The following is an 18289-nucleotide window of genomic DNA, read 5'->3' on the forward strand; positions in this document are numbered from 1 at the left end:
TCTTTGGCCTAGTCTGTTGTTTCTGTTTAACCTGTGGCTGATTGCCGCTCTGTAAGAGAGACCGTCTTGGCAAAAGGGAATGGATTATACAAGTAATGCGAGTTTCATTTTAAGGGGGAAGGATTTTAACACTCAATGTCTTTTGGAGGGAATATGACCAAACCTAGTCAGTCAGTCTTATTGACTGTATAGTATCACTTTTAGCTCCTAAGCTTCTATGCAAAAAATGGAATGTAGTATGCATTCTTAAAATGTATTGCAAAGTGTAGGAAGCCAAAGTTTTAATGAGGACAGTGACTTCAGAGGTAACTAATGCTGCTTGATTGCTAACAGATTATTTTTCCTTTACATACTAAACCCCTCCACATGAGCAGACTATAAGTCTCAGTGACACTAAAAGTCACTAAAATGCACGTACTGGGCTAAATATAATGTATAACAGGTCTTGCAAGTACAAAAATGTGTAATATTTTCCATTCAGGGCCTCTCAAGTACTGAAATTTTTAAGTGTGCCTGCTGTCAATACTGATCTTGGAGACAATTGACTGAAAGAGTTGCCAGTTATCTCCTTTCCAAGTCTTGGCAGGAAGGTGATGACTGGACAAGTCAGTCATTTTCCACAAAATCTTAACTCTGAAGTGACTGCTCCATTAACTTGATGATTAAGTGAATGCTGGACTAATATTTGTGTGTTGCATCTCTTGGAGCTGCCTATAAAGGAGCAATGTTGAATAATTATGTGGAGAGTATGGTTATGGGATTTTTGTATCTTTTGCACTTGGCTGAATGGAGCTGTCCTGGAGCAGAAAGCTCCTAGTGCAATTGGAGCAAATTGGATCACGGGCAGATTGATGTTTCCCTTGTGGCTGGGCTGCTGGACTCAGGTGGCACGATATTGTGAACTTACATGGAACTTGGGACAAAATCAAGTTTCAGCACAACTCAGATAATCAACACTGTTATTAAAAAACACCAACAACAAAGAAAAAAAGAAAAATCAATATGAAATCTCAGTTACCATATAGAGGGTGTTTTGGCAGGAAATGGAACTAGGGAGAAGAGAATTAGATGTCTCATATAAGTGGCACTTATAGCCACTTTCATGAAAAGCTGTTAGGTTGGGTTTTATTTATGATCCAGATAAATTTCAGATTATCTTATGTCAATTAATAAAATCTGTGAGTCACTTTATTTCTTTTTGTCAGAAAAAAACGATCCTTATTTACATTAGCCACTAAGATTAGCTATTTTTGCAATACACCATGTAGTTGTTGCTTACAAGTCCTATGGTGTGCAACACATAGAGGTGAGTGGAGGTAGCATGTCAGTGCTGAAATTAGTAATCAATTCAGAGTTATTGTTGATAATTTTAAAGCTGGTGAGTGGTGTCGGGAGAAGGTCAGGGAAATCATGAACTGGTTCAATGGTTTAATCTGATGGATTTGTCTTGGTAGGAAGGATGGATTCATAACTTAGATGTCTGTTTCTTTTTTATACTAGAATGGACAAATGTATTTTGGAATACAATATGGCTATAAAGTTTTGAATTCCTCTTGATGTGGAAGAAAAAAAGGTTCTTTATTTAATGGGAAAGACTTAATCTGCTATAAAAGATAATGGAGCTTGAGGGATTTATCAGCCTTCCTGGAGAAACATAATACCTTGCAGGGCTGGACCTGAACTGCTTCTGCTATCAACAAGTAGTTAGCAGACAGAGCAAATTGTTGATCAAGATCTGACTAAAGGACACTGTGAAGCTATTCCTTGTGGTTGCATTTTCTTTCTTTGCAGAAGAGAGATGAAAAAGGTTGTAAATTGTTTGCGGGTTTTTCTGAGGATGTACTCTTAAATTTTTATTTTAAAACTACATCTTTCATTTTGATCCGTATGAGTTTCTTGGCTGAGGTGGGTTACTTTTTTGTCTCCCATACATTAGCACTAGAGAATGATCCTTTGTTAATAATAGCTACGCACTGTGGGTGAGGCCAAAAGGAAGTATGAGGGTGAGCTGGAGTATTGCAAACTTCAGATATTTACCCTTGACTACCCTTTTCATTTTATAATTCTCCCCAATGGTTTTACTCATGAAAAATGTGAAGAATTCATCTGGTTCTTCTCATGATGCACCATGTTCCTGCTGTTTGGTTTTGTATTTTTTTAAACTCCATGGAAAACTTGTCTCATGATTAGTCACTGCATTAAATTACCTCTTGACGTTTTCAGCATTTGTTTTCCTGCCTATCAGCCTCAGTGGGGTTTGCTTGTTTGTGATGCTTTTGTTTGTTTGCTTTAAGTTGCTCTTCCTAAAGAGGATCTGTCAGACTTAGCTGCTGCATGTGTAGGTAAGTAAAAAAGGAAATAGGAGATACAGAGCATGTCATTAATAGTCTAATGCTGTTCCCTGTCTTAGATCACTGTAGACTGCTAATGGTCAGGCAGGGAGGCAAAAGGGAATGCTGGCAAAAATGGGCAGAACCCAGGTGATCTGTAATGGTAGATATGAAAGTCTTTCAGTGTGGGATTGGAGAGCTCTTGTAGTGAGTCATTTCAAACTCTGTGCTTCTTGGAATGGTCAAGCCTGCAGGAAAATCTTGGGTGGGTGAGGACCAGCCCTGGTGAGAGCTTTTCAAAAATCAGGCTTTGTACATGTGGCTGCTGGAGTGAAGATGATTATGGGCTATCACCTATGGAGACCAGAGGGTGGCAGGCACTATTTCATTGGTTTCCAAACCATGGTAGCCCAAGCTTCGTGTAAACACACAGAATATTTTCCAGCATTGTGTAGAAATGTTTCCTTGTTTTTGCAAAAGACTGCAGAAATCTTAAGTCTTTCACAAGTCAGTGATTTATTTTCTTCCTTGTTTGTGGATGTTTTCTCTTGAAGATAGCAGTTGGGCCAAGAAAAATTGTATTGGTCATTGGTCTGCTTAACATAAATGTTATTAAGACATGTCTGAACAGTTGAGCTTTTCATCTTTGTCCAAAGAGATCATTCAAGAAGTGCATGCCTAAAAATGTATGCCTTTCTATGCCTAAAGATTCTTGTATGAAGCAGCTGAGACCCATTACTTTATTTGCCATGAAAAATATTTGCCATGAAAAAATGCCTTCAGGTAGTAGAATGTGAAGTTGCACTTCTCCCCATGGCTTGCCAAGACAATATCTTTTAGTAAATCAGCATCCATATAAAAATAATTTGGATGATCAAATTAGCCTCCAACTGTTTGTAACTATTATTTTCTGCAGTCAGTGAGCCAATGCTTTCAAAGCTCTTCTATTTCAGGTAAATAATTAAAATGTTCTCCCCATAATTGCTCTTTTTTTGGTAAACAGTGAAACAGTGTGTAGGTTCTTCCCTGTGACTGGTGGGCATTTGCCATTCATGCTCTCAAGTAAAACCCCTCTACCCATTTCTTGTTTAACCCGTGTACCCATACAGTACCTTTCTGAAATTCAGGGGCTTGTTAGCTAGCATGTAAATTGTGATGCCATTGACCTTGCATGTTTATTTTAAGATGTGTCTCTAGTTATTTAGCAAAAGACTTAAAGAAACAATCTGAAGTTGGCCACAGTTTATCTTCACTTCTTAAAATAACACAGATACCTCAGTGGCATGATCTTTGGTGACATTTTAATTCTGTTGGCACACTTTGAAATAGCCAGCTGGGACATCACAGACAGACATCAGTTTTGAAGCCTTTCAGATACCATCTAAATGCCAAGCTTTTGAGTAGTAAAATAATGCATTTATATATAGATTAAACACACAGTAATCAGAAGTGCCTTGCAACACATGTCAGTAATTGTGAACAGCTGCATCAGGGCAATGCAGCTGTTAAAACTCCTTCATGCCCCAGATTACATGTATTTGGTCCAAATTACTCATGGGTATATCTGTATGCTTTTGGTGGGGATACAGAGAGTGATTTGGGATGCATTCATTTGCTGAAATCAGTCCCTGATTATATTTTATTAAGAGAGTGCATGATACAAGGAGGCTCGTAGACATGTATGAAAATAATCTAACCCCATTCTTGCACAGCAAGCAAACACCACTGTAACAGAGTTGCATGGTGCTTGTGGGTCTAATATGCTGCAGTGCTGCTGTCTCCCTTCAGGCCTTAGCTGGATCTGCAAAATACACAATGCTGCTACAAAAATACCTTGTCACAGAATGTCTGGCCTTGGAGGATCTTAAAGATCTGGCTCCAAGCCCCCTGCCCTGGGCATCAATGCCTCTCACCTAGACCAGGTTACTTGGAGCCCTATCCCGCCTGGACTTGAAGACTTCCAGGGGTGGGGCATTCACAACTTCTCTGGGCAGCCTGTTCCAGTGCCTCACCACCCTCACAATAAAGAATTTTTCCTCATATCCAGTCTAAAACTAGTCTCTTTCAGTTTAAGGCCATTACCTTTGTAAACTGTTCCTTTCCATTTTTCTAGTAGGCTTCCTTCAGATATTTAAAGGCTGCACTAGAGTCACTCTGGAGCCTTCTCTTCTCCAGGTTGAATAACCCAACTCTCTCAGCCTTTCCTCATAGGGTAGGTGCTCCATCCCTCTGATTATCTTGGCGACCCTCCTCTGGACCTGATCCCTGTCCATGTCCTTCCTGTGCTGGGACCCCAGAGCTGCTGCAGCCCTGCAGGTGGGGTCTGAGCAGAGCAGAGGGGCAGAATTCCCTTCCTCTCCCTTCTGCCCACACTGTTTTGGATGCAGCCCAGGACACGTTTGGCTCTCTGGGCTGCAGGCATGTGTTGCCAGCTCATGTCCAGCCTAACATGGTAGCAAACCAGTTACAAAATGGAAACAAGAATGCCAGGAGTGCTCTAGCCTCTGCTTTCATCCCAGTGTGCAGCTATAAAAACAATTCGTAGTAACAGCTAATGTTATTTTGTGCCTGTTGCTGAGACATGTTTTGTGCCAGTGAATGTTTGAGGACTCTGGAATATGAAGTTGAAGAAATTCTCTCACTGTGATGGAAACCAGTCTTGTCATTGTTGTTGTCATCGTGTTGCCTTGTGTCTTGTTTTTCCCTTGGGGTTTTTATTAGGGGAAGTTTTCAGCAGCCTCTGATTCAGCTGCAGAAAATTGTGTCCTACAAAGGAGACCAAGAGCAAAGCTGTCAAGGTCTCAAGCTAGGAAATGCAGGGGAAGCCTGTATTGGTGTGGGGAGCTTTGCATTGGAAGTCTGATGTGCTTTGTGTGCACTGTAATTTCCTAAGGAATGCAACAACACAGATCTGGTTTTGACTGTGCCACTAATTTACAAAGACTCTGATTAAAAGCTTCCTGAGAGTTGCATAACTGTACTGTCTGTAGTGCTTTGGGACACTGATCTTTTATTTTGGTTTCTTCCCTATACTAGTTATGTAAGGATAAGTGTTTTTAGAAAGATCTCAGAAACACAATAAAGCAATGACTCTCTGCAAACATTAGGCAAAGCTTTCTTGCTGCTGCTTTGAGGATCTAGTGCTAGGGTTAAGTCAAATGTCTATTGAATTCAGCAGTTTTAGTGAGACTGCCAGAAAGATAGTGAACTTGAAGAAATTTGACCCAGGTCCAAAAGTATTCTGATTAAAAAGTTTTTAAAGTCCTGTTGGTTTACTTGCCAGAACCTGAAGTAGCCTTGGGATCTGGCAGTTGCTCGGCAGTAATGCGTCAGCAGTGGTGCTTCCTGCACTCCTGGCCAAGTCCAGATAAATGGAAGGGCTTGCATTTTGGAAAGTTTAAGCATGTCTTAAAATATTTCTCTTCTTACCTTTGAATTTGAATAACATGTTTCAGAGAGGACACTTTTGTCCCCTTTTTCAGAAAGTGGGGTGTGGGGGATTGTATTTGGTGTTATCTGGACTGTGGGATGTGCTTGATGGCATTTATTTAAATTATTCTGAAAATTGACAGGAATAACATTAAGAATGGGAAAATTATTTTCACAGTTTTTTCTACTCTGAGTTCTTACTGGGTCAAAATCTGATGAAGTATGGGTAGCCTAGCTGACCTAAGGATGCTCAAGTTCATTTTATCTCAGTCAGCTGTGTAATCTGTATCTTTTTTTCCTTCATAAACACTCATCTCATTATTTGGGTGCCATGAATAATGTTACTTGTCTCTATTTACACTTTTGTTTCCCCAGTGCAGACTATGCCCCACACCTGTTGCTTTCCTTTGAAAAACACATCTCTCCAGCATGCATGGTTTATGATGCTAACTTGCAGGCATTCTTTAATTATAAAAGGATATGTGGCGATCTGTCAAGGGACAGTTGTCTCTAAATGGATTAAAAGAAGCTTACATGGTTTATATATGGGCTATGCCCTTCGTATGCTGAAAATAGTTCAAGTTAGTTTGAGCTGGCCACATAGTGTATTTAGTACCTATGCAGGTAACTGGCTATTTTCCTAAACTCAGTTAATTTTGCACCTCTATGTGTAATGTAAAGAATAGGGAAAAAAACCCTCAGAGAAGTAAGTGAACTGACAAGTGTTGCTAGATAAACTGTTCCCAAGCTTCAGCCCACAGGAAAAAATGAGACACTGATTAAATAAAACCTGTCCTCTGCCATGCAAGTTCTCAGCTGTTGAGAATCAAAATTTTAGTGTCCTGACTCATCAGCTCTTGCCACCTTCCTCTAGTAAACAGTAAAATGAGAATAAATTAATGATTGGCTCTTTGGAAAATAAATGTCTTCCTGAAAGATAGCAATAGTGTTATGAAAGCATAACAGTATAAGAAAGATGGGGTGATTGGTAATGCTGGGAAAAGCAGACAGGTTTTCAGGTATGAAGTATTTTCTAGAAGTCTGAAAAACTGCTAAATACAAATTGAGTAACACCATTGTGAGTTAAATTGGATATGTATCTGTTGCACCACCTCATGTAAAAGTCAGCGGTAGCTGCAGAGTGTCCAAGTAAGAGCTGAATTTCACAGCTGCACTGTTTTAAGGGCTTTTTTCCACACAATTTTTTAAATAATTACTGCCTTTGATAAATTCCAGGATATTGTAAGTAGAAAGTCATGTCTGTGGCACAAAACCCTATGAGGTAATAAAAACACATACTGTGTCTGTCAAATATTACTCACTTCAGCTATGAGGCAAGATGAAAATAATGTTTGCAGCATTGTGACAGATCTCAACAGGCTTTGTGACCATCAGATGTTTTCCATCAGTGATTAGTTGCCCACAAAAGCAACTTAATTCATATGCTGTAAGTGTGCTGTGACTTGTTACCCCCTAACTATTTTGAGCTGAGAAGGATGAAAGATATTTTTTTTTTCAGAAACTAGATGGTGGGAAAGGAAAACTTCGTAGTTAGCAAGATCAGTTGTAGTCAGATGGGCTTATTAATTTTGCAAATAGCAGAAGAATAACAGGGCTTTGCTTTATGCACGTTCACTTAATAATTGGATCCTTGGCCAATTTATTGACTGCTGGAATGAACTGTTCAAGGTCTCTGCTGCTTTCCAGTCTTTCTTGCTTAGCTTTTGCAGGAAACAAAATAATTTCTAGCTGGAGCTCATAGTGTGACAATTCATCTTTGACTTCTCTTTCCCTTGAAGGCATGGTAAAACCTGTTGGCCAGGTTAATTTGAGGTCTTGATACACAGTTGAAAGGAAAATATAAGAAAACTGCCAAACTGAAGTTGTTAGATATCTAGAACTATAGCAGAGAGCTATGTTGAGACATAAATAGCTTTTCTCAGCATGTTAGATCTGTAATACATGCTGCTAAGCCAATGACCTTAAATATATAACCATATAAGCAATACATGGAAATGATAAAGTGAAAGAAAAGCGAGGTCTGTAGTGGAAAAGTTAACAGCTTCTGGCAACTGTGTGCTCATTAAATTGATACAGTAATAATTCTGGGATGTGGTTTATAGTGCTTCAGCTCTGCTGTCCGCAGCCAGTGCTACCTGTGGTGGTTTTCTTTTTGGGGGTGGCCTGTGGGAGCCCCCCAAACATCTGCTGCAATGAGGGCTGGGTCAGGTGTGTGCCAGTATTATGTTGGGTCGTTGGTTGGAGACAGGAATGACAGAACTTGTGACAAACAGCTTGGTTTATTATTGAGTGCTTCCTTTCAAAATTCAAAAATATTAAAAATTTTTGAATTTGGGGGGTTCAGAATTCCTGCGCTTGGACAACTGATTGGTTGGGGTCTCTGCACCACTCAGCTTGCTGGCCAATGCTATGTTTGCATTTAGGAGTGAATGGAATTGGCTGGGAGCCCTCTGTTTCGGTTCAGATCTTCTTAGCATTGCTCACCTAGGGACTTGTTTATTTATTTTCTATAACAAACTGGGCTCAGCTGAATTGAATTTCTGTTTAAGACCAGATTTATCTGTCTAGCTGGCTGCAGAGTCCTTGTGGTGGAAAGGCCCCTGACAGCCTTTGTGGCACTTTGCCAGTCGGGTCCTGTGCTCGTGGACCTTGAGGAAGAGTATTCATCCCTTGCTGCTGGGGTGACATGGGAGGGAAGAGAGGTGGCTGAGAGGGAAAGAAAATTGACTGATTTGCTGGTGGATCCCACTGAGAAGTCAGACAAAAGCTTAATTATATTCCTGACCTTAATGGGAAATAACTGAACCCATAGTGTGTCCTATTCAAATGAACACAAGTTTATCCTTTTAAATAGATTATCATCATGTTTCTTTATTGGTGCCATGTCCCTGGCTTTTCTGGATCAGTCCCAGGCTCAGTGGCTTCCCAACAGCCATGCAGTTGTGGTAGGCTCTCCACAAGTCTGCATATTGTAGTTAGATGATGCACAGCATGAAACGCCACCGATGGAATTCAGAAGCTGAATTATTAGGTTGCTCATATTGTTCCTTGTATCACCTGAGGTCAGGAAGAAGCAGGAGGTGGTAGGGCAGCTGGGATTTTTCCGGATTTTGGGATAATACTTTGAAGTCTGGGTGGGTGACACCACTTCCCATGCTGCTGACCTAGTGAAGGACAGGACTCTTTGCTGTTGCTGCCCGACACCTCAGAAAAAATTTTCATCCCATTTAGTTAACTGCACTTCCACTGTCCTTCTAAGACTTCCTGGGAGTAATAAATGGGTGAGCTGCTTTGTAGAAGAGAGGTGTGCTTAGTGCCCAGAAGAAATAAAATATAAATGAATGGCTCTCTAAATTGCCAGATTCTTCATTTGAAAAAAAATGCTCATTCCCACACACACGCTTAAGGGAAAAAAATAAAAACCAAATAAGGACATGTTGGGCATTGGGGAGCTGTTTGTGGTGAATTTCCAGTTAAAATAGATATGACTACACTTTTGAGTTTATTTGGGCTATGTTTTAAACAAAGGAGGTAATTTAAACATTAGTCACCATATTGTGGAAAGCACTGGAAAAAATAATTCAGTGCTTAGTTTTGAATTTTTTAATTATTACTTAGACTTGATGACAGATTGAAGTCAGTGTGAAACTGTGCCTTTTTTTTTAAGGGTTTTGGAGGATTGACTAGATCTGTGAGTTATTTAAATCTATGCTTTTTTTTAAGATGTCTGCTTTTAAAAGGTAACTTGCTATGTTAAAATTGCTATCTAATAAGCACTGATAAAGAAAATCAAATGTGTAAATCATAGTTTATAATAAAACCAGATATAATTGTTTTATCTTGCCACTTGCACTTAGCTGTTACGTCAGTACTGTTAGCAAGACAACTTTAGGAAGCCTTAAAGAAAAGAAAGCTATAGCAAGGCATAACTGATAAAAATTATCTTGATTGTTTAGACATGCTGAGCTACCACTTGAATCTAGGCTGCTTTATGACTTTTCTAGCACAACTGGCAGCAATTTAGCATACAGGATTGTAGGGTATCAACCATACTTGGTACTGGGGATGCTTTACCTCTTCAGGCTTTAATCAGGGGAGTCATGGACAGCTGTGTACAGATGTGCCCTCCTAGTCAGGGCTAACCATAACATGAAATCTCCAGGCTGCTAAACTCTCTGCCTTCCTGGAAGCAAAAACCATGTTTTTAAAAGCCTCTGACAGAAGGTAAGTGAGATAAATTCTGTGGTATTTTTTCTTTAGCTTTTAGTTTGGTTTTCGGTTTTGCTGTAATAGAATAAAATATTATCTGCTTGCACTTAAATTCTCTTTACAAATGTATTGGTAGGGTTGCCACAGACCACAGGAATGAGACTATGAGGAGTAGTTGTCTTTGGGAGGTCTGAAAAACAACTAAACCTTTGTGGGTAGGAATACCAAAGCAGAGGGCAGCTTTTTTCTTTCCTAAAATATCAGCACTATTTATTTTAACACATAACGATGAAATCACAAACCTTATTTAAATTTAAGAGGAGAGACCTAAATTTGATTTGGCCAACTATCAAGCAGACAGAAAAGCAAGAACATAATTTTTCTTTTACCTGACCTAGTGCTTCATTGCACCCTGGTGTGCTGGGAGAGGCACACTATGAGGATGTGAAGGTATTCTGTAGTGTAAACCAAATGTAAAAGGCTGACACACACATTCTATTAATTTGCCCCCTTTTAAACTTATTGAAAGTGAAGCATCTGTTGAGAGTGACTCACAAACTAGCTCTGTTCTAGTGCCTAACCACCCTCTGTCTGCAGCACTGACATTTCCATTGTTTGATTGTAATTAACAATATTTGTCATAATTTGGTGTGTTCAACTAAATGTAAGCTAGCATAATAAACTACAACAAAGGGAACGACTGATGAAATAAAATGTTGACAGCCATCTCTTAGCAACCACAATGACCAGAGTACAGATTTGAAAACATTGCTGTTTCTTAAGGCAAAAAGGAAAGAAATCTCTTTTTTTTTTTTTTTTTGCACTGACTGCAACAGATTCCAATTTTCATTGAGTTCTTAATGATAATTTTACTGCCTCTGCTTTACCACGTGTTGGGCTGTGAACAGGTTTGCCGTCTTAAGGCCACAGATGCTTGCCCTGGCAAGATTACTGAAGTGCTGATGTACGAAGTGATGTTGCCCTGGGCAGTGTGTGTTTCCATAGAACTGTGGGAAACGCAGTTGTATGTTTTTGTATTAATGTATGCAAGGAAACCATTTCTGAAGGTGTGTAAATTGAAACAAGAATCAAGCATAACAATTTTCCGGTTCTTCTATTGTTGTGAGCCAGAGCAAAACTGGTAAGAAATGAATTATGTCTGTGATGGAGAAGGGGCTTGTGTTTAAGGAAGAAATATATTTGGATTGTTCCTTTTCCTGTGCTTTAAATTATGTCTATGTTTGTTTTTATTCAGATAACCCCTTGTGAAAGTCAGGGCTTATTATATATGTTAAATGCTTTCTCCTTGTCATCTTTGTTCCATGAGTTGGCTAATTTACAGAAAGCAAATTTATTTAGCTTTCTCTCCTGTCAGTTGAAGTAATATGAAGCTAACCAACAGAACTGCAGACTATGATAGCAAGACCATGAAAAATTCAGGTTTTCAGAAGGAAGATCTGACCAGTGGCTTTGCAGGGATGTAGCATCTGCTGCCAAAACTTGTCTCCTGATGATTCATCAGCTAGGAAAAAGGAGTTAGTTTTGAAAATTGGAAGGGCAGGATTTGAGACAGGAAGGGAATCCTTCCTCTTTTCCATCCTTCTGTTAGAAAGGTTCAGTTCAGAACAACAAATAAAGTTCAGAGGAAGTTTTTTATCGTTGACTTCATTTGGTGGACTTGGCAATGTTAGTTTTATGGTTTGGTTCAATCTTAATGACCTTTTTCAACCTGGATGATTCTATTTCTCACTGAAGGTGTTGCACCTTCTTGTTGTATTTCTCACAAGAGTTTGAACAGTCCTTCTGGTTATAGAAATATGAAAACAGCAAACACAGCAGCTGTGTTAATACCAGATTTATGCATGTCTCTTGTTTATAGAAGATCTCATATAAGCACAGTTACCTTTTTGCGACTTCCCCATTGAGTTTTTCATCTCCTTTTAAATTATGGGTACATTATAGTTCCTTGACTGAGGGGGTTTAAATGGATGGGGCATGATGGGGCTTTAGAAGGAGTTCAGAAGAGACAGCTCTGACATGTTCTTTGAATTCTAAGTTCAATGAAGATTTAGAGGTTTAGTGGCTGAGGGTTTGCTTTCATAATATTGATTATTGAGGTAACAGTGTTGCTATTGATGATCAGTCCTTTGAGGTTGTGTATCAAATTGTACTCACTGTAGAAGCATGAAGAACTGTAGTTTTAGCTTTAATAATCTGTTTTCCCACTTACTGATAAGTGTAGAAGGATTCTGCTGAAATGCTTGTCTTTTTTTTTTTTTTTTTTTTTTTAAACTGGGTGAAATACTTGGAAAGTGAATGCATAATAGGGGAATTTAAAGAATGAGTAGTTTTTGCTGGGCCTACTGCTTACAGTCAAGAGTGGACTAATTCATTTTCCTAATAAGGCTGCTCTGGCAGTTGGAATGTTTTGAATTACATTAAATGTCATGAAAGTATTCATCAGAGAGGATTGTCTTGTGGTATGTTTAGACAGCAAATTTGATCATGTTTGGTCAAAATGAGCTGTTTACACAAGCTAAATATAGCTGATTTTTGTTTTTCATCCAATAAAAAAAAATTGCTGATGTAGAAGCTGTGCAAAAAAATTGTGCTCTTTTATTTTAAGTAGTAGTTTGTCAGTAAGCAATGACTGCAGCTGCTGTTTTTGTTGTTTATAATAATTCTTATGAAGTTTGATACAGTAATCATTTGCCAAGGTCTTTTGTGTGAGTTGTTTATAATAAGCCTAAATACTGAGCTTCTATGTCTTTGCTTTGTTTGTATGTTATTGAAAGTATTGCATAAACTAATATGCTGAACTGCTAGTTTTAAATCATTCAAAAAATACCATGCTTCAAGCCATCCTGCTTTTTCTAGTAAGTAGTAACAGAGCAAGTGTGTCATCTCATTCTGAAAACCTTTATCATCAGTTATTCATACATTCAATGGGACCAAACCTGCATGAAATCCTAATATGTTTAATTGCTAGGTGGCAAGTGAAGTGCTAACAGCTAAGGAATATGCATGATTCTGCAGTTTAATTACTTTTTGGCTCTGCAGTTCAGTGGTATCTATGAAAATATTGTGGGAAATAGCCCTGAAGGAAGAATTTTCTTAAATGTGTGTGTTGGATGTGTTTTGCTTTTCAACTTAAAGCGTGCATTTCCTTTTGTACTGTCTTGTCTAACCACCATGCATTTTTCACATTATGATCTTGGTGGCTCAGTTTGCTGGGTGAGCATTTTCCTTTTACAATATGGGATAAATCACAGATTTTTTTAAATCTGATTATGGTCTGAACTCAACAAGGCCAAGTTAAACTGTTTTAAGTATGTCTGGGGCACACAAATTTATGTCCTTGGTTCAAGTATGTTTGTGAGGAAAATATTATGTTGTCTGTCTGTTTGAAAGGAACATCATGAACATTTTAGTTATCAAGTTGTTTTTTTTTTCTGCCACTTTTTTTTCTCTTTTTGTAGGATATTTTTGAAAATGAATTTTGAAAAGTATGTCTTCCAGTCATCTAGTAATAGTGGCATTAAATAATTTTTGCTCAGTGCTGTGTTGATGAGTATAGAGGCAGTGTCATCCATTACAAACTCAAATTTTATTATTTTGTAAAAAACAAAGAAAAAGAAATATGTTCCTTTTGTGTGATTTAAACAAAAGTCCAGCATTAATGAAGAGAAGATTTTTTTCTCAAGTATGAATTGTGGTAGTTGGCTTGAGTAGTTAATTGTCTTCCTAATTCTTCCTGATGGTCCAGCTTAATAGATACATAAAACATTTCAAGTTACTGTATTAACAATGAACAAATGTACCTAAAGTAGAGATGGTCTTAAGAAAGAAATGTTTCCATCTATATTGGCATTATTTTCTCCCTTCTTGTTGCTTTTGTTGCTGCAAATTGGCAACTCTGCAATTAGGAGTGATTAATGATGCACCCCAGCGCTGTGGAGGGCCAGAGGTCAGGCTTTCATGGGCTGCACACTCTGTGGGAAAGGGGAGAAGGGACCTGTTCCCCAGAGCAGACAAAACCCCCTCTCTGTTGAGAATTGCTGTTGATGTGGACATAATGTGTGTCAGCAGCCATGCACTAGCGGGGAAGGCCAAGTGCAGAACATCATCATCATCTCATGCTATGCAATTTTTCCTTTGTTTTTTCCTTCTTTTTATTTTTTTCCTCTGTCCTGTCAGCATGGCATCTGGATTATATATATTTCCCCTTTTTGGAAGGTAGATTCTGAACCTGCATCAGGATTCCTGTTGCTGGGATATGGTGAGCCCTGAGGGCCAAATGACTTTGAGGGAAGGAATAAAAATTGTGAACAAAATAGTTAAGGGGGGAAAAAAAAGGAGGACAGAATGGAAAATGAAAAAAAGAGTAGTTAAAGGGAACAAGTGGGCCTAATTCAATTGTAGTTATCCATGTTTTTCTGGGAAAAACTGAAAAGCCGGCTTATACAGTAGAAGTGGTTTTAAAATTTAGCCTCTGTTAGCTGATTTCCAGTTAAATGAACCTTTTTGCCTCCCTAGAAAATTGTCTTTTGGAAATGAGAACCCGGCTGCAGTTTTCCAAAACCTTATTCAGAAGATGTGTCAAAAATCCTATTTTCTATGAGAACAGCATAAAAACGCTCAAGTGTACCAGCAGCAGTGTTTGCAAACAAAATGTTACTGTAGCAGATTTTTTGCTGGGTTTTTAATTATTTTTTTAAATTTTAGTGTATATGTGTGTATTTTTGCATATAAGTAAGTATATGCAAATCTGAAAAAAACCTCCGATTGAATGAGATGCTTTTTACCTGTAACACGCTGTCATTTCAATTTAGATGTAACAAAATCTGACAATTCTTTATCTGTTTAATCCTTTTCATTGCCATACTTCCTTTCCTTCCCACCACCCCACAGTAGTCTGAATGTGCCCATTGTTTGGGAGAATTTTTTTTGCCATCTACTATAGAATTATGCTGATATTAACCTTATTTTTGAAAACCAAAGACTGTGTAAAAAGTTTCTGTATTATTTAACTTGCCATGTTCTTTGGGAGGATTCGTGTTTTTCTAAAAGGTAGTGTTCTGTTTTAGGACTGTATATGGGCTATGCACTATTTAAAATATAAATAGTGATAGATTGAGAAATTGACGAGAGCTGTGGAATTATGTGACAGTTTCTTGTGAAAGAATGAAAAACAGCAGATTGGAGTTGAAGTCTCTGAAGTGATGATACAGAATTATGAATTTATATACCTAATAGTAGTTAATGCTAGATTTCCTAACATTGTATCTGGACAAATTAATTCATTTCAGTTTTGCCTTTCTGTTGTGTTAACAATGGTGTTGTAGATTTTACTTTAATACTTCTTGTTTCCTGTAGAGGAAAAAAAATTAAATATTTTATGTATGTGTGGGTGTATGTGGTGAGTGGAACAGTGAAATGCTTAAATATAAAGAATTCATTTTTTACAATTATGTTTGTTTTTCTTTTACAGAGTGTCTTCTATACAAAAACCTGATCATTTTCATGTGACAAAGGTATGTTCATCATCAGAACCAAGAAATGTAGCATGTGGCACTAACTGTTACCCATCTGTCAAACCCTGTTGTGGATAAGCACTGGCATTCAGACTTTGAGTGTAATGTGCTTGTTTTCCATATGTTATGTTGAGAGTATTGAAGCATTTCCATCTTTGATTACTTTTTTCCCCTCCTAAAAAAGAATAGAGAGACCTGGAAATGATTATCAAAAACAAAAAAAAAAGGTGAATAAATGTTATTCTCCAGCTCTTGGAACCTTTTTTTAAAGATATTGCTGGTGATTTCCCTCTGTACCTAAGAGAGAAACAAGCAGGTAGAATTTTTTCGGCAGTGATTTTTAAATTTTTTGTGGGGTTTTTTTTTAATGAACACTGAAATCTTACCTGGTATTTGAGAGAAGCTTTATCCAGATACTGCAATTTCAGAGAACAAGTTCCCTCTCTTTCCTTAAAGCCCTGGAGAATTACTTGTTCTTGAGTTCTTTTAATTTTTTATTCTGTGCAACAGTTTCAAAATCGTCTTTCTGAGAAAAATGCTGTTTGCAAACTTGAAAATACTTATAAATAGCCTGTATGTGAAAAGCCTCTCCAGTGGACATAATTAATGTGTAGTATATTACTGTTCTGCTGACCATGACCTTTAAAGGCCGCAGTTTGGGGCAACAATGTTAAAACGTGGTTCCCAGCATAAAACCCCAAGCAAACAAGAAAATCAGATTTCTTGAGTGTATTATCTGACATGGGTATGTGGAGACTTTGGGGAGTATCAATGTGCTCTCATTCTGCTCCTAAAGGCCTTAGCAGCAGATCAGTGTGTGAACACTTGCACATTCCATTTGTGTATGGGGAACGTGCATATCTCAAATTGGGTTTGAGACATGGAATGTGGATTTTTCTACAAAGCTCTAGTTTTTTCCACATGACTTACCCGCTGGGTTTTGCAACAGAGTGGTTTTTCAGTTTCTTGTGAGTTTGATTTGTGGAGTGTCTGTTTTGGATATGCCAAGAGGAGCTAGCGTTGTGGAATTTCGTATTGATTGTGCATGTTGGGATCATTCCCTCTCCTAAGATGCATGGCTCAGGTTGTTTTCCCATCCATTTCATGGCTGCACTCTTGGTAAAGCTTGCTTCTGTGCTTCACGCCAGGTGGGTCATCTGCCCCGAGAACAGCTAAAATCCCTGCTGAGGAATGTGCATGCGTTTGGCGTGGTTTTGTGTGTTTCTGTTTTGTTTTTCATCCCACATAGGCAGAGCCTACCGAAGTAGTTAAGCCTGTGCCCATTGCCTCTGCTGTTGCACCCAAAGTCACTGCCACATCCAGCGTGGCTTTCAATAAGACACCGAGGCCGTTTGGAGCTGTAACCTCCTCCAAGGTCACCTCCATCCCATCACCGTCCTCCGCCTTCACGCCGGCGTCGGCCGCGTCCCCGTGTGCCGTGCCCGGAGTGCATGCTAACGCCAAGCCTAACGCTGAGCCGTGGCCGCCTGTGCCGGGCGCTCCTAAACCTGCAGTTCCTGTCCCACGGCAGCACGGTGCCGCCCCGAGCGCCTCGGCCGCCGACGGCGCCCAGGACGCAGCCGAGGGGCCGCGACGAGGAGGCAGAGAGAACCAGGGGGAGAGTAAACAGCAAAATGGGTAGGTGGGATTTTGGTTTTGCTGTGAGGGTCTTTCCTCACAGGAAAAAAGCCGGGCTTGTTTGAGGGCCAAGGAAAACACAGCTTGGAGGAGTTGTTTACTCCTCAGAAATTATTTTAAAAGTGGTGCTTCAAAGGGCCCCAGCTAGACTTTTGGTGATGGTTTTTCTCACAAGTGACATGTCAGTTTGCAGAGCGTCACAGCTAAATTGAACAAGGAGCATGGAATGCTTTACATGATGTGTTCTATCACCACGTTCTGGACCTTACAACAAGCCTGGTATTAATTTCCATGTCCAATCTCACTGTGTATTTTGACACCCAATACAGTGACTGAAAGCAGCAGGCACTCAAAAATGCAGAGCAGTCTGTCAAGAAGGGTCAGTGGGTGCTGTAATGGCCGGGAATGAGACACTCTGGAAGAACAACCATGACCCTGGCAGAACCAATGGAAAAAGGTCCCAGAAGGGAGGCAAGGGGACAGATGTCTAATGAATTCTCTGCACAACACAGGAGAAAGCTGTAAGATGTTTTCTAGGAAGCTGATGGGGTTAAGCGGGTTTTTTGCAGTGCTATAGTATAAATACTTCAACTTTAAATTTAACCTTCACCCCAAACAAGCAATATAGATTTAAAATGTGAGTAATTTCCTTATTCAAATAATTGTTTATGTTGAAATGGGCATCAGAGACTGAACATTTAAGGGACTGTTGGAGACATAAAAGGCTTTATCTAGTGTAGCATCTAGACTAGTAAACAATAAATTAGGAAACTAAATTGAGCCCGGCAGCAGTCCTGGGAACTCAGACCTGCAGCAAGATTTTGCTTGGGGAGGACTTGGGCTCTCCCAGAAATTCCTGGGCAGAGTTTGGGAGCTGGAGCACCTCAGGGAATGATTCCCAGTGCCTGCTGTGCTTGGGAGAGAGGAGAAGGGTGGGTATGAGCAGTCCCATGCCAGTTGGCCTCTGTGACCAGCAATTGAATTAAGTAATATAAAGGGCAGAAGGGGAACTGGAGGTTTGTCTTCAGTTTTAAAAATGTGAATTCTGTGCTTAAAAGCTAAAAGGTGTGGTTACTACTTCCCAAAAAAGAAAGGGACTGGAAGAATAGGCCTTGTGCCTCTCTTGTT

At 39.2% G+C, this 18289-nt stretch overlaps 1 protein-coding gene across 6 annotated transcripts in view; it reads left to right on the forward strand.

The window, feature by feature from the left end:
• PDLIM5 (PDZ and LIM domain 5) overlaps positions 1-18289 on the forward strand; it is a 126274-nt gene that overhangs the window by 54228 nt on the left and 53757 nt on the right. For 4 of the 6 annotated variants that reach the window (XM_064416986.1, XM_064416984.1, XM_064416982.1 and 1 more), the window contains exons 4-5: positions 15481-15523; positions 16773-17161. In XM_064416986.1, the coding sequence (XP_064273056.1) occupies positions 15481-15523; positions 16773-17161 (432 nt within the window). The remainder of the gene's footprint in view (positions 1-15480; positions 15524-16772; positions 17162-18289) is intronic. The other 2 variants (XM_064416987.1, XM_064416985.1) reach the window with 1 other exon arrangement.

This window comes from Passer domesticus, chromosome 4 (assembly GCF_036417665.1).
Source record: "Passer domesticus isolate bPasDom1 chromosome 4, bPasDom1.hap1, whole genome shotgun sequence".
In the NCBI taxonomy this organism is placed as follows: domain Eukaryota; kingdom Metazoa; phylum Chordata; class Aves; order Passeriformes; family Passeridae; genus Passer; species Passer domesticus.